At 45.1% G+C, this 15,732-nt stretch overlaps 1 protein-coding gene and 4 long non-coding RNA genes across 10 annotated transcripts in view; 1 reads left to right on the top strand and 4 right to left on the bottom strand.

The window, feature by feature from the left end:
* The window catches only part of LOC110496601 (tubulointerstitial nephritis antigen-like 1), a 63,409-nt gene that overhangs the window by 24,643 nt on the left and 23,034 nt on the right, over positions 1-15,732 (top strand). For all 3 annotated transcript variants that reach the window (XM_036953358.1, XM_036953359.1, XM_036953357.1), the window contains 2 exons: positions 12,363-12,455; positions 13,071-13,185. In XM_036953358.1, the coding sequence (XP_036809253.1) occupies positions 12,363-12,455; positions 13,071-13,185 (208 nt within the window). The remainder of the gene's footprint in view (positions 1-12,362; positions 12,456-13,070; positions 13,186-15,732) is intronic.
* Positions 2,329-2,997, bottom strand: LOC118941194. The gene is made up of 4 exons (XR_005037520.1): positions 2,966-2,997; positions 2,769-2,864; positions 2,673-2,736; positions 2,329-2,379 (listed from the first exon to the last, which is right to left on the bottom strand). It is a non-coding gene; the product is annotated as an uncharacterized LOC118941194 (long non-coding RNA).
* Positions 3,642-4,190, bottom strand: LOC118941196. Its single transcript, XR_005037523.1, has 3 exons — positions 4,165-4,190; positions 3,702-3,797; positions 3,642-3,669 (listed from the first exon to the last, which is right to left on the bottom strand). It is a non-coding gene; the product is annotated as an uncharacterized LOC118941196 (long non-coding RNA).
* On the bottom strand, positions 4,243-4,978 carry LOC118941195. 2 transcript variants are annotated; one of them, XR_005037522.1, is made up of 4 exons: positions 4,953-4,978; positions 4,490-4,585; positions 4,426-4,457; positions 4,243-4,324 (listed from the first exon to the last, which is right to left on the bottom strand). It is a non-coding gene; the product is annotated as an uncharacterized LOC118941195 (long non-coding RNA). The 2 variants fall into 2 exon arrangements; XR_005037521.1 differs by lacking the exon at positions 4,953-4,978 and having other exon boundaries at positions 4,490-4,588.
* Positions 5,042-9,598, bottom strand: LOC118941193. 3 transcript variants are annotated; one of them, XR_005037517.1, is made up of 5 exons: positions 9,530-9,598; positions 7,393-7,616; positions 5,278-5,373; positions 5,214-5,245; positions 5,042-5,112 (listed from the first exon to the last, which is right to left on the bottom strand). It is a non-coding gene; the product is annotated as an uncharacterized LOC118941193 (long non-coding RNA). The 3 variants fall into 3 exon arrangements; XR_005037519.1 differs by lacking the exon at positions 9,530-9,598 and adding an exon at positions 7,814-7,940; XR_005037518.1 differs by lacking the exon at positions 9,530-9,598 and adding an exon at positions 7,617-7,644 and having other exon boundaries at positions 5,044-5,112; positions 7,393-7,584.

The following is a 15,732-nucleotide window of genomic DNA, read 5'->3' as shown; positions in this document are numbered from 1 at the left end:
GAGGCAGTAGGGAGGACCAAGGATGTTCTCTGTTTAGTGAGTCCACCAGATCAGAGGCAGTAGGGATGACCAAGGATGTTCTCTGTTTAGTGAGTCCACCAGATCAGAGGCAGTAGGGATGACCAAGGATGTTCTCTGTTTAGTGAGTCCGCCAGATCAGAGGCAGTAGGGATGACCAAGGATGTTCTCTGTTTAGTGAGTCCACCAGATCAGAGGCAGTAGGGATGACCAAGGATGTTCTCTGTTTAGTGAGTCCACCAGATCAGAGGCAGTAGGGATGACCAAGGATGTTCTCTGTTTAGTGAGTCTGCCAGATCAGAGGCAGTAGGGATGACCAGGGATGTTCTCTGTTTAGTGAGTCTGCCAGATCAGAGGCAGTAGGGATGACCAGGGATGTTCTCTGTTTAGTGAGTCCACCAGATCAAAGACAGTAGGGATGACCAGGGATGTTCTCTGTTTAGTGAGTCCACCAGATCAGAGGCAGTAGGGATGACCAGGGATGTTCTCTGTTTAGTGAGTCTGCCAGATCAAAGACAGTAGGGATGACCAGGGATGTTCTCTGTTTAGTGAGTCCACCAGATCAGAGGCAGTAGGGATGACCAGGGATGTTCTCTGTTTAGTGAGTCTGCCAGATCAAAGACAGTAGGGATGACCAGGGATGTTCTCTGTTTAGTGAGTCCACCAGATCAGAGGCAGTAGGGATGACCAGGGATGTTCTCTGTTTAGTGAGTCCACCAGATCAGAGGCAGTGGGGATGACCAGGGATGTTCTCTGTTTAGTGAGTCCGCCAGATCAGAGGCAGTAGGGATGACCAGGGATGTTCTCTGTTTAGTGAGTCCACCAGATCAGAGGCAGTAGGGATGACCAGGGATGTTCTCTGTTTAGTGAGTCCGCCAGATCAGAGGCAGTAGGGATGACCAGGGATGTTCTCTGTTTAGTGAGTCCGCCAGATCAGAGGCAGTAGGGATGACCAGGGATGTTCTCTGTTTAGTGAGTCCACCAGATCAGAGGCAGTAGGGATGACCAGGGATGTTCTCTGTTTAGTGAGTCCACCAGATCAGAGGCAGTAGGGATGACCAGGGATGTTCTCTGTTTAGTGAGTCCGCCAGATCAGAGGCAGTGGGGATGACCAAGGATGTTCTCTGTTTAGTGAGTCCACCAGATCAGAGGCAGTAGGGATGACCAGGGATGTTCTCTGTTTAGTGAGTCCACCAGATCAGAGGCAGTGGGGATGACCAGGGATGTTCTCTGTTTAGTGAGTCCGCCAGATCAGAGGCAGTAGGGATGACCAGGGATGTTCTCTGTTTAGTGAGTCCACCAGATCAGAGGCAGTAGGGATGACCAGGGATGTTCTCTGTTTAGTGAGTCCGCCAGATCAGAGGCAGTGGGGATGACCAGGGATGTTCTCTGTTTAGTGAGTCCACCAGATCAGAGGCAGTAGGGATGACCAGGGATGTTCTCTGTTTAGTGAGTCCACCAGATCAGAGGCAGTGGGGATGACCAGGGATGTTCTCTGTTTAGTGAGTCCACCAGATCAGAGGCAGTAGGGATGACCAGGGATGTTCTCTGTTTAGTGAGTCCGCCAGATCAGAGGCAGTGGGGATGACCAGGGATGTTCTCTGTTTAGTGAGTCCACCAGATCAGAGGCAGTAGGGATGACCAGGGATGTTCTCTGTTTAGTGAGTCCACCAGATCAGAGGCAGTAGGGATGACCAGGGATGTTCTCTGTTTAGTGAGTCCACCAGATCAGAGGCAGTAGGGATGACCAAGGATGTTCTCTTGATAAGTGTGTGAATTAGACAATTTTCCTGTCCTGCCAAGCATTCAAAATGTAATGAGTACTTTTGGATGTCAGGGAAAATGTATTGAGTCAAAAGTTCTTTATGAATGTAGTGAAGTAAAAGTAGTCAAAAATATCAGTAGTAAAGTAAAGTACAGATACCCCACCAAACTTTACACCCACTGTAATTCACACACTTATGTTCTACTGATTACAGAATAACTGTTGGTTAGTCTGGGATACAACATGCAGTCTGAGATCTAACATGCAAATACACCTGGGCAACATCTCTCTGACATGCCAATACACCTGGGCAACATCTCTCTGACATGCCAATACACCTGGGCAACATCTCTCTGACATGCCAATACACCTGGGCAACATCTTGACATGCCAATACACCTGGGCAACATCTATCTGACATGCCAATACACCTGGGCAACATCTCTCTGACATGCCAATACACCTGAACAACATCTGTCTAACATGTCAAAACACCTGGACAACATCTGTCTAACATGTCAATACAGACGACCTGGGCAACATCTGTCTATCTGGTCAATACACCTGGACAACATCTGTCTATCTGGTCAATACACCTGGGCAACATCTGTCTAACATGTCAATACAGACGCCCATGACAACATTTGTCTATCTGGTCAATACACCTGGACAACATCTCTCTATCTGGTCAATACACCTGGACAACATCTGCCTATCTGGTCAATACACCTGGACAACATCTCTCTAACATGTCAATACACCTGGAAAACATCTGTCTAACATGTCAATACACCTGGACAACATCTGTCTAACATGTCAATACACCTGGACAACATCTCTCTAACATGTCAATACACCTGGACAACATCTGTCTATCTGGTCAATATACCTGGACAACATCTGTCTAACATGTCAATACACCTGGACAACATCTCTCTAACATGTCAATACACCTGGACAACATCTGTCTATCTGGTCAATATACCTGGACAACATCTGTCTAACATGTCAATACACCTGGACAACATCTGTCTAACATGTCAATACACCTGGGCAACATCTGTCTAACATGTCAATACACCTGGACAACATCTGTCTATTTGGTCAATACACCTGGGCAACATCTGTCTAACATGTCAATACAGACGCCCTGGACAACATCTGTCTATCTGGTCAATAAACCTGGACAACATCTGTCTAACATGTCAATACACCTGGACAACATCTGTCTATCATGTCAATACACCTGGACAACATCTGTCTATCTGGTCAATACACCTGGACAACATCTGTATAACATGTCAATACACCTGGACAACATCTGTCTATCTGGTCAATACACCTGGACAACATCTGTCTATCTGGTCAATACACCTGGACAACATCTGTCTATCTGGTCAATACACCTGGACAACATCTGTCTATCTGGTCAATACACCTGGACAACATCTGTCTATCATGTCAATACACCTGGACAACATCTGTCTATCTGGTCAATACACCTGGACAACATCTCTCTAACATGTCAATACACCTGGACAAAATCTCTCTAACATGTCAATACACCTGGACAACATCTCTCTAACATGTCAATACACCTGGAAAACATCTGTCTAACATGTCAATACACCTGGACATCATCTGTCTATCTGGTCAATACACCTGGGCAACATCTGTCTATCTGGTCAATACACCTGGGCAACATCTGTCTATCTGGTCAATACACCTGGACAACATCTGTCTATCTGGTCAATACACCTGGACATCATCTGTCTATCTGGTCAATATACCTGGACAACATCTCTCTAACATGTCAATACACCTGGACAACATCTGTCTATCTGGTCAATACACCTGGACAACATCTCTCTAACATGTCAATACACCTGGACAACATCTGTCTATCTGGTCAATACACCTGGACAACATCTGTCTATCTGGTCAATACACCTGGACAACATCTCTCTAACATGTCAATACACCTGGAAAACATCTGTCTAACATGTCAATACACCTGGACATCATCTGTATAACATGTCAATACACCTGGACAACATCTGTCTAACATGTCAATACAGACGACCTGGGCAACATCTGTCTATCTGGTCAATACACCTGGGCAACATCTGTCTATCTGGTCAATACACCTGGAAAACATCTGTCTAACATGTCAATACAGACGACCTGGGCAACATCTGTCTATCTGGTCAATACACCTGGGCAACATCTGTCTATCTGGTCAATACACCTGGACAACATCTATCTAACATGTCAATACAGACGACCTGGGCAACATCTGTCTATCTGGTCAATACACCTGGGCAACATCTGTCTATCTGGTCAATACACCTGGGCAACATCTGTCTATCTGGTCAATACACCTGGACAACATCTGTCTATCTGGTCAATACACCTGGACAACATCTGTCTATCTGGTCAATACACCTGGACAACATCTGTCTATCTGGTCAATACACCTGGACAACATCTGTCTATCTGGTCAATACACCTGGGCAACATCTGTCTAACATGTCAATACACCTGGACAACATCTATCTAACATGTCAATACAGATGACCTGGGCAACATCTGTCTATCTGGTCAATACACCTGGGCAACATCTGTCTATCTGGTCAATACACCTGGACAACATCTCTCTAACATGTCAATACACCTGGACAACATCTGTCTATCTGGTCAATACACCTGGACAACATCTGTCTATCTGGTCAATACACCTGGACAACATCTCTCTAACATGTCAATACACCTGGAAAACATCTGTCTAACATGTCAATACACCTGGACATCATCTGTATAACATGTCAATACACCTGGACAACATCTGTCTAACATGTCAATACAGACGACCTGGGCAACATCTGTCTATCTGGTCAATACACCTGGGCAACATCTGTCTATCTGGTCAATACACCTGGAAAACATCTGTCTAACATGTCAATACAGACGACCTGGGCAACATCTGTCTATCTGGTCAATACACCTGGGCAACATCTGTCTATCTGGTCAATACACCTGGACAACATCTATCTAACATGTCAATACAGACGACCTGGGCAACATCTGTCTATCTGGTCAATACACCTGGGCAACATCTGTCTATCTGGTCAATACACCTGGGCAACATCTGTCTATCTGGTCAATACACCTGGACAACATCTGTCTATCTGGTCAATACACCTGGACAACATCTGTCTATCTGGTCAATACACCTGGACAACATCTGTCTATCTGGTCAATACACCTGGACAACATCTGTCTATCTGGTCAATACACCTGGGCAACATCTGTCTAACATGTCAATACACCTGGACAACATCTATCTAACATGTCAATACAGATGACCTGGGCAACATCTGTCTATCTGGTCAATACACCTGGGCAACATCTGTCTATCTGGTCAATACACCTGGACAACATCTCTCTAACATGTCAATACACCTGGACAACATCTGTCTATCTGGTCAATACACCTGGACAACATCTGTCTATCTGGTCAATACACCTGGACAACATCTCTCTAACATGTCAATACACCTGGAAAACATCTGTCTAACATGTCAATACACCTGGACATCATCTGTCTAACATGTCAATACACCAGGACAACATCTGTCTAACATGTCAATACAGACGACCTGGGCAACATCTGTCTATCTGGTCAATACACCTGGGCAACATCTGTCTATCTGGTCAATACACCTGGAAAACATCTGTCTAACATGTCAATACAGACGACCTGGGCAACATCTGTCTATCTGGTCAATACACCTGGGCAACATCTGTCTATCTGGTCAATACACCTGGACAACATCTATCTAACATGTCAATACAGACGACCTGGGCAACATCTGTCTATCTGGTCAATACACCTGGGCAACATCTGTCTATCTGGTCAATACACCTGGGCAACATCTGTCTATCTGGTCAATACACCTGGACAACATCTGTCTATCTGGTCAATACACCTGGACAACATCTGTCTATCTGGTCAATACACCTGGACAACATCTTTCTATCTGGTCAATACACCTGGACAACATCTGTCTATCTGGTCAATACACCTGGACAACATCTGTCTATCTGGTCAATACACCTGGACAACATCTGTCTATCTGGTCAATACACCTGGGCAACATCTGTCTATCTGGTCAATACACCTGGACAACATCTATCTAACATGTCAATACAGACGACCTGGGCAACATCTGTCTATCTGGTCAATACACCTGGGCAACATCTGTCTATCTGGTCAATACACCTGGGCAACATCTGTCTATCTGGTCAATACACCTGGACAACATCTGTCTATCTGGTCAATACACCTGGACAACATCTGTCTATCTGGTCAATACACCTGGACAACATCTGTCTATCTGGTCAATACACCTGGACAACATCTTTCTATCTGGTCAATACACCTGGACAACATCTGTCTATCTGGTCAATATACCTGGACAACATCTGTCTATCTGGTCAATACACCTTTGCAACATCTCTCTAACATGTCAATACAGACGCCCTGGGCAACATCTGTCTATCTGGTCAATACACCTGGACAACATCTTTCTATCTGGTCAATACAACTGGATAACATCTGTCTATCTGGTCAATACACCTGGACAACATCTGTCTATCTGGTCAATACACCTGGACAACATCTGTCTATCTGGTCAATACACCTGGACAACATCTGTCTATCTGGTCAATACACCTGGACAACATCTGTCTATCTGGTCAATACACCTGGGCAACATCTGTCTATCTGGTCAATACACCTGGTCAACATCTGTCTATCTGGTCAATACACCCGGACAACATCTCTCTAACTTGTCAATACACCTGGAAAACATCTGTCTAACATGTCAATACACCTGGACAACATCTGTCTAACATGTCAATACACCTGGAAAACATCTGTCTAACATGTCAATACACCTGGACAACATCTCTCTAACATGTCAATACACCTGGACAACATCTCTCTAACATGTCAATACACCTGGAAAACATCTGTCTAACATGTCAATACACCTGGACATCATCTGTCTATCTGGTCAATACACCTGGACAACATCTCTCTAACATGTCAATACACCTGGAAAACATCTGTCTAACATGTCAATACAGACGACCTGGGCAACATCTGTCTATCTGGTCAATACACCTGGACAACATCTGTCTATCTGGTCAATACACCTGGACAACATCTGTCTATCTGGTCAATACACCTGGACATCATCTGTCTATCTGGTCAATACACCTGGGCAACATCTCTCTAACATGTCAATACAGACGCCCTGGACAATATCTGTCTATCATGTCAATACACCTGGACAACATCTGTCTATCTGGTCAATACACCTGGACAACATCTTTCTATCTGGTCAATACACCTGGACAACATCTGTCTATCTGGTCAATACACCTGGACAACATCTGTCTATCTGGTCAATACACCTGGACAACATCTGTCTATCTGGTCAATACACCTGGGCAACATCTGTCTATCTGGTCAATACACCTGGTCAACATCTGTCTATCTGGTCAATACACCTGGACAACATCTCTCTAACTTGTCAATACACCTGGAAAACATCTGTCTAACATGTCAATACACCTGGACAACATCTGTCTAACATGTCAATACACCTGGACAACATCTGTCTAACATGTCAATACACCTGGACAACATCTCTCTAACATGTCAATACACCTGGACAACATCTCTCTAACATGTCAATACACCTGGAAAACATCTGTCTAACATGTCAATACACCTGGACATCATCTGTCTATCTGGTCAATACACCTGGACAACATCTCTCTAACATGTCAATACACCTGGAAAACATGTGTCTAACATGTCAATACAGACGACCTGGGCAACATCTGTCTATCTGGTCAATACACCTGGACAACATCTGTCTATCTGGTCAATACACCTGGACAACATCTGTCTATCTGGTCAATACACCTGGACATCATCTGTCTATCTGGTCAATACACCTGGGCAACATCTCTCTAACATGTCAATACAGACGCCCTGGACAACATCTGTCTATCATGTCAATACACCTGGACAACATCTGTCTATCTGGTCAATACACCTGGACAACATCTTTCTATCTGGTCAATACACCTGGACAACATCTGTCTATCTGGTCAATACACCTGGACAACATCTGTCTATCTGGTCAATACACCTGGACAACATCTGTCTATCTGGCCAATACACCTGGACATCATCTGTCTATCTGGTTAATACACCTGGGCAACATCTCTCTAACATGTCAATACACCTGGACAACATCTGTCTATCTGGTCAATACACCTGGACAACATCTTTCTATCTGGTCAATACACCTGGACAACATCTGTCTATCTGGTCAATACACCTGGACAACATCTGTCTATCTGGTCAATACACCTGGACAACATCTGTCTATCTGGTCAATACACCTGGGCAACATCTGTCTAACATGTCAATACACCTGGACAACATCTATCTAACATGTCAATACAGATGACCTGGGCAACATCTGTCTATCTGGTCAATACACCTGGGCAACATCTGTCTATCTGGTCAATACACCTGGGCAACATCTGTCTATCTGGTCAATACACCTGGACAACATCTGTCTATCTGGTCAATACACCTGGACAACATCTGTCTATCTGGTCAATACACCTGGACAACATCTGTCTATCTGGTCAATACACCTGGACAACATCTGTCTATCTGGTCAATACACCTGGGCAACATCTGTCTAACATGTCAATACACCTGGAAAACATCTGTCTAACATGTCAATACACCTGGACAACATCTCTCTAACATGTCAATACACCTGGACAACATCTGTCTATCTGGTCAATACACCTGGACAACATCTGTCTATCTGGTCAATACACCTGGGCAACATCTCTCTAACATGTCAATACAGACGCCCTGGACAACATCTGTCTATCTGGTCAATACACCTGGACAACATCTGTCTATCTGGTCAATACACCTGGACAACATCTTTCTATCTGGTCAATACACCTGGGCAACATCTGTCTATCTGGTCAATACACCTGGACAACATCTGTCTATCTGGTCAATACACCTGGACAACATCTGTCTATCTGGTCAATACACCTGGGCAACATCTGTCTATCTGGTCAATACACCTGGGCAACATCTGTCTATCTGGTCAATACACCTGGACAACATCTCTCTAACATGTCAATACACCTGGACAACATCTGTCTAACATGTCAATACACCTGGACAACATCTCTCTAACATGTCAATACACCTGGAAAACATCTCTCTAACATGTCAATACACCTGGACAACATCTGTCTAACATGTCAATACACCTGGAAAACATCTCTCTAACATGTCAATACACCTGGACAACATCTGTCTAACATGTCAATACACCTGGAAAACATCTCTCTAACATGTCAATACACCTGGACAACATCTGTCTAACATGTCAATACACCTGGACATCATCTGTCTATCTGGTCAATACACCTGGACAACATCTCTCTAACATGTCAATATAGACGCCCTGGACAACATCTGTCTATCTGGTCAATACACCTGGACAACATCTCTCTAACATGTCAATACACCTGGACAACATCTCTCTAACATGTCAATACACCTGGACAACATCTCTCTAACATGTCAATACACCTGGACAACATCTCTCTAACATGTCAATACACCTGGACAACATCTCTCTAACATGTCAATACAGACGCCCTGGACAACATCTGTCTATCTGGTCAATACACCTGGACAACATCTGTCTATCTGGTCAATACACCTGGACAACATCTCTCTAACATGTCAATACACCTGGACAACATCTCTCTAACATGTCAATACACCTGGACAACATCTCTCTAACATGTCAATACACCTGGACAACATCTCTCTAACATGTCAATACACCTTAGATAACATCTGTCTAACATGTCAATACACCTGGAAAACATCTGTCTAACATGTCAATACACCTGGACAACATCTCTCTAACATGTCAATACACCTGGACAACATCTCTCTAACATGTCAATACACCTGGAAAACATCTGTCTAACATGCCAATACACCTGGACAACATCTGTCTAACATGTCAATACACTTGGAACCACTTTCTAACACACAGACACTTGAAACAATTTCTAACACACAGACACCTGGAAACCTCTTTCTAGTACAGACACCTGGAAAACTCTCTAACACACAGACACCTGGAAACCTCTTTCTTATACACAGACACATGGAAACCTCTTTCTAATACACAGACACCTGGAAACCTCTTTCTAATACACAGACACCTGGAAACCTCTTTCTAATACACAGACACCTGGAAACCTCTTTCTAACACAAAGACACCTGGAAACCTCTTTCTAATACACAGACACCTGGAAACCTCTTTCTGATACACAGACACCCAGAAACCTCTTTCTAATACACAGACACCTGGAAACCTCTTTCTAATACACAGACACCCGGAAACCTCTTTCTAATACACAGACACCTGGAAACCTCTTTCTAATACACAGACACCTGGAAACCTCTTTCTAATACACAGACACCCGGAAACCTCTTTCTAATACACAGACACCTGGAAACCTCTTTCTAATACACAAACACCTGGAAACCTCTTTCTAGTACAGACAACCGGAAACCTCTTTTTAATACACAGACACCTGGAAACCTCTTTCTAATACACAGACACCCAGAAACCTCTTTCTAATACACAGACACCTGGAAACCTCTTTCTAATACACAGACACCCGGAAACCTCTTTCTAATACACAGACACCTGGAAACCTCTTTCTAATACACAGACACCCAGAAACCTCTTTCTAATACACAGACACCTGGAAACCTCTTTCTAATACACAGACACCTGGAAACCTCTTTCTAATACACAGACACCTGGAAACCTCTTTCTAATACACAGACACCTGGAAACCTCTTTCTAATACACAGACACCTGGAAACCTCTTTCTAATACACAGACACCTGGAAACCTCTTTCTAATACACAGACACCTGGAAACCTCTTTCTAATACACAGACACCTGGAAACCTCTTTCTAATACACAGACACCTGGAAACCTCTTTCTAATACACAGACACCTGGAAACCTCTTTCTAACACAAAGACACCTGGAAACCTCTTTCTAATACACAGACACCCGGAAACCTCTTTCTAATACACAGACACCTGGAAACCTCTTTCTAATACACAGACACCCAGAAACCTCTTTCTAATACCCCTCTGTGGAAAGGGTTCTACCTGGAACCAAAAAGGGTTCTACAAAGGGTTCTCCTATGGGGACAGCCGAAGAACCCTTTTACGTTCTAGATAGCACCAGAGATAGGGTTAGTATTATCTTAAGATAATGATAAGGTAAGAAGTTAAGTCATCCTCATCATCTTTCTTTAGACATTACTGTATATGAACCACCTGTGTGAGTATGCACTGCAACTCCTTGTGAATACATAGATTGCTATTAGGAATCATGAGCTAGTGTGAATGTTTATGGCAAGTCTATGGGTGTCAGACCCTAAACATATTAGATAAAGCTGGTTTAAGGAGTTGTTATCATGGTAATGTATATCTACATCCCACTCTCTTCCTTTCAGTATGTTGTACAGTAGGCCTATCAAACTTCGTGTCTGTGTCCCAAATGACACCACATGCCCTACATAGTACACTACTTTTGACCATAACCTAATAGACCCTGATCAAAAGGAGTGCACTAGGGGATAATGTGTGATTTTGGCCTATGACTGTACTGTACTGTATGTGTGTTTGTCCAGCTACTAGTTGTTTCAGGTGGCCATGGCACACACACCTCCCTCCCCGCAGTGACTCAGCACAGCACAGACAGTAGAAATGCTCTCTTTCAGTGGATCACAAAAATGTTATGTGGTCATGTTTCAATATCTACTTATCACGCCCATCAGACTGGTTAGTATTCACTCCCCCCTGGTTCCTTAGGACTAAAAATGGACATTTTTCTGTGATCTGTTGCCTTAAAAGGCCCCTTCTTCATCCCTTCATTCTCTCTCCTCTCTCTCTCTCTTTTCCCTCTCCCTTTGCCAAGTCCCGTGTTCATCTTGTTCAGTCTCTCCCTGGGGAATTAGGCTATACAGTGTAGCTTCTTATACATGTTTTATTTTTGAAATGTTCTCTCTATATTGACTGTTGGCTTTCCTTGTTCCTTCCGTTAATTCAGCCTCATTACTTCACAACAGTGGACAACGGTCAGTTGTGCTTTTGTACAGTAAATTACATCAATCACTTGAACTACAGTCTGTGCAGTACAGTAGTAGACTTCCAATTATTATAATGAATAAAATGTGGCACCATTATCTATGAATCTAAAGCAGTGTTCTGAGTTCTGACCCCTGTCCATTCTAACTTGAACTCTTGTACCCTCTCTGTGCTGCCCTCTTCATTCATCTTCCCCCTCTTTATCTGCACCTCTCTCCTCTCTCTCTGCTCTTCTCCCCCTCCCCTTCTCTACCTCCTACAGCACGTGTGGAACAACTGGCCGTTGGGAGTGTGAGCAGCATGCCTGTCTGATAGAGAATGATATGATCCAGGCTGTCAACAGAGGAAACTTTGGGTAAGGGCACTTTAAAAAAAAACTCTTAAGGATCGGACCCTTTTTTTCAATTTTCGACTAAAATGACATACCCAAATCTAACTGCCTGTAGCTCAGGCCCTTAAAGCAAGGATATGCATATTATTGGTACCATTTGAAAGGAAACACTTTGAAGTTTGTGGAAATGTGAAAGGAATGTAGGAGAATATAACTCATTTGATCTGGTTAAAGATAATACAAAGAAAAAAACAACCTGTTATTTTTTATTTTTTTACCATCATCTTTGTTGTTTTGTAAGTTTGTTTTAGTGTTCTTTCTTCATTAAATATAGAACATGTATTCATTTCACGCTGCGCTTTGGTCCGCTTCTTACGACGATCGTGACAGTAATAGCTACTGTAAATTGGACAGTGCAGTTAGATCAACAATAATTTAAGCTTTCTGCCAATATTAGATATATCTATGTCCTGGGAAATGTTCTTGTTACTTACAACCTCATGCTAATCGCATTAGCCTACGTTAGCTCAACCGTCCCGCAGGGGATCCACCAATCCTGAAGAAGTTTTAAAAACACACGCAACCACACATACACACATATTTTACACTCACTGCCCTGACTTTCCTCTCTCTCCCTAGCTGGCGGGCAGGAAACTACAGCCAGTTCTATGGCATGTCTCTGGAGGAGGGCCTGAGGTATCGCCTGGGGACACAGAGGCCCTCCAGGACCATCATGAGCATGAACGAGATGCAGGTGAGAAGACCTGTCTGCTGGGTAGGGCAAGGGTGGGATAGGGGGCAGGTTGAGGCTGGGTGAGGCTGGGTGATTCATGGAATGGATCTCCAATGCCATGGCACCCTATTCCCTATAAAGTGACTACTTTTGATGAGGGCCCATGTAAGGGACCATAGGGCACACTACTGTACGTAGTGAGTAGATAGCCAATTGGGATGCAGACATGGTGTCGCGGGCTCACATTCAGAGTGAGGGACAGTACAGTCTGTTTTTCACTTTATCAAAGCACGTCGCTCTCAGAAAATGACCTATGTAAACCTGAGAAGAATCTTCCAAAGATCAGTTGGTGTAATAAAAAGGTATATGCATCAAAAGGGACCTATGATATAACATTTTATTTAAAGATTCTACTTGCCTGGCCTGTATCATTACCAGCTATGGCTACCAGGCGGAGTCTGGTATTGATCTGTTGATAATTCTTTGTCTGTCTAGATCTTGGAAGCCTCCCCTCTGCTATGTGTTGTCTTTAACTCTGTTTACATTCTAACCAGACAGATTATGTAAGAGCCAATCAAATCATCACAGAGGGGCTTGGGAGGATAAAGGTGGAGGATGGGGTAGAGGATAGAGGTGGAGAGGTTGGGGTAGAGGATAGAGGTGGAGAGGATGGGGTAGAGGATAGAGGTGGAGGATGGGGAAGAGGATAGAGGTGGAGGATGGGGTAGAGGATAGAGGTGGAGGATGGGGTAGAGGATAGAGGTGGAGGATGGGGTAGAGGATGGGGTAGAGGATAGAGGTGGAGGATGGGGTAGAGGATAGAGGTGGAGAGGTTGGGGTAGAGGATAGAGGTGGAGAGGATGGGGTAGAGGATAGAGGTGGAGGATGGGGTAGAGGATAGAGGTGGAGGATGGGGTAGAGGATAGAGGTGGAGAGGTTGGGGTAGAGGATAGAGGTGGAGAGGATGGGGTAGAGGATAGAGGTGGAGGATGGGGTAGAGGATAGAGGTGGAGGATGGGGTAGAGGATAGAGGTGGAGAGGTTGGGGTAGAGGATAGAGGTGGAGAGGATGGGGTAGAGGATAGAGGTGGAGGATGGGGTAGAGGATAGAGGTGGAGGATGGGGTAGAGGATAGAGGTGGAGGATGGGGTAGAGGATGGGGTAGAGGATAGAGGTGGAGGATGGGGTAGAGGATAGAGGTGGAGAGGTTGGGGTAGAGGATAGAGGTGGAGAGGATGGGGTAGAGGATAGAGGTGGAGGATGGGGTAGAGGATAGAGGTGGAGGATGGGGTAGAGGATAGAGGTGGAGGATGGGGTAGAGGATAGAGGTGGAGGATGGGGTAGAGGATAGAGGTGGAGGATGGGGTAGAGGATAGAGGTGGAGAGGTTGGGGTAGAGGATAGAGGTGGAGAGGATGGGGTAGAGGATAGAGGTGGAGGATGGGGTAGAGGATAGAGGTGGAGGATGGGGTAGAGGATAGAGGTGGAGGATGGGGTAGAGGATAGAGGTGGAGGATGGGGTAGAGGATAGAGGTGGAGGATGGGGTAGAGGATGGGGTAGAGGATAGAGGTGGAGGATGGGGTAGAGGATAGAGGTGGAGGATGGGGTAGAGGATAGAGGTGGAGAGGATGGGGTAGAGGATAGAGGTGGAGGATGGGGTAGAGGATAGAGGTGGAGGATGGGGTAGAGGATAGAGGTGGAGGATGGGGTAAAGGATGGGGTAGAGGATAGAGGTGGAGGATGGGGTAGAGGATCGAGGTGGAGGATGGGGTAGAGGATGGGGTAGAGGATAGAGGTGGAGGATGGGGTAGAGGATGGGGTAGAGGATAGAGGTGGAGGATGGGGTAGAGGATCGAGGTGGAGGATGGGGTAGATGATAGAGGTGGAGAGGATGGGGTAGAGGATAGAGGTGGAGGATGGGGTAGAGGATAGAGGTGGAGGATGGGGTAGAGGATAGAGGTGGAGGATGGGGTAGAGGATAGAGGTGGAGGATGGGATAGAGGATCGAGGTGGAGGATGGGGTAGAGGATAGAGGTGGAGAGGACGGGGTAGAGGATAGAGGTGGAGGATGGGGTAGAGGATAGAGGTGGAGGATGGGGTAGAAGATAGAGGTGGAGGATGGGGTAGAGGATAGAGGTGGAGGATGGGGTAGAGGATAGAGATGGAGGATGGGGTAGAGGATAGAGGTGGAGGATGGGGTAGAGGATAGAGGTGGAGGATGGGGTAGAGGATAGAGGTGGAGGATGGGGTAGAGGATAGAGGTGGAGGATGGGGTAGAGGATAGAGGTGGAGGATGGGGTAGAGGATGGGGTAGAGGATAGAGGTGGAGGATGGGGTAGAGGATCGAGGTGGAGGATGGGGTAGATGATAGAGGTGGAGAGGATGGGGTAGAGGATAGAGGTGGAGGATGGGGTAGAGGATAGAGGTGGAGGATGGGGTAGAGGATAGAGGTGGAGGATGGGGTAGAGGATAGAGGTGGAGGATGGGGTAGAGGATAGAGGTGGAGGATGGGGTAGAGGATAGAGGTGGAGAGGATGGGGTAGAAGATAGAGGTGGAGGATGGGGTAGA

This window comes from Oncorhynchus mykiss, chromosome 18 (genome assembly GCF_013265735.2).
Source record: "Oncorhynchus mykiss isolate Arlee chromosome 18, USDA_OmykA_1.1, whole genome shotgun sequence".
Classification (NCBI taxonomy): domain Eukaryota; kingdom Metazoa; phylum Chordata; class Actinopteri; order Salmoniformes; family Salmonidae; genus Oncorhynchus; species Oncorhynchus mykiss.
Note: the sequence above shows the minus strand (reverse complement) of the source record. Positions and strands in the feature narration are given on the sequence as shown.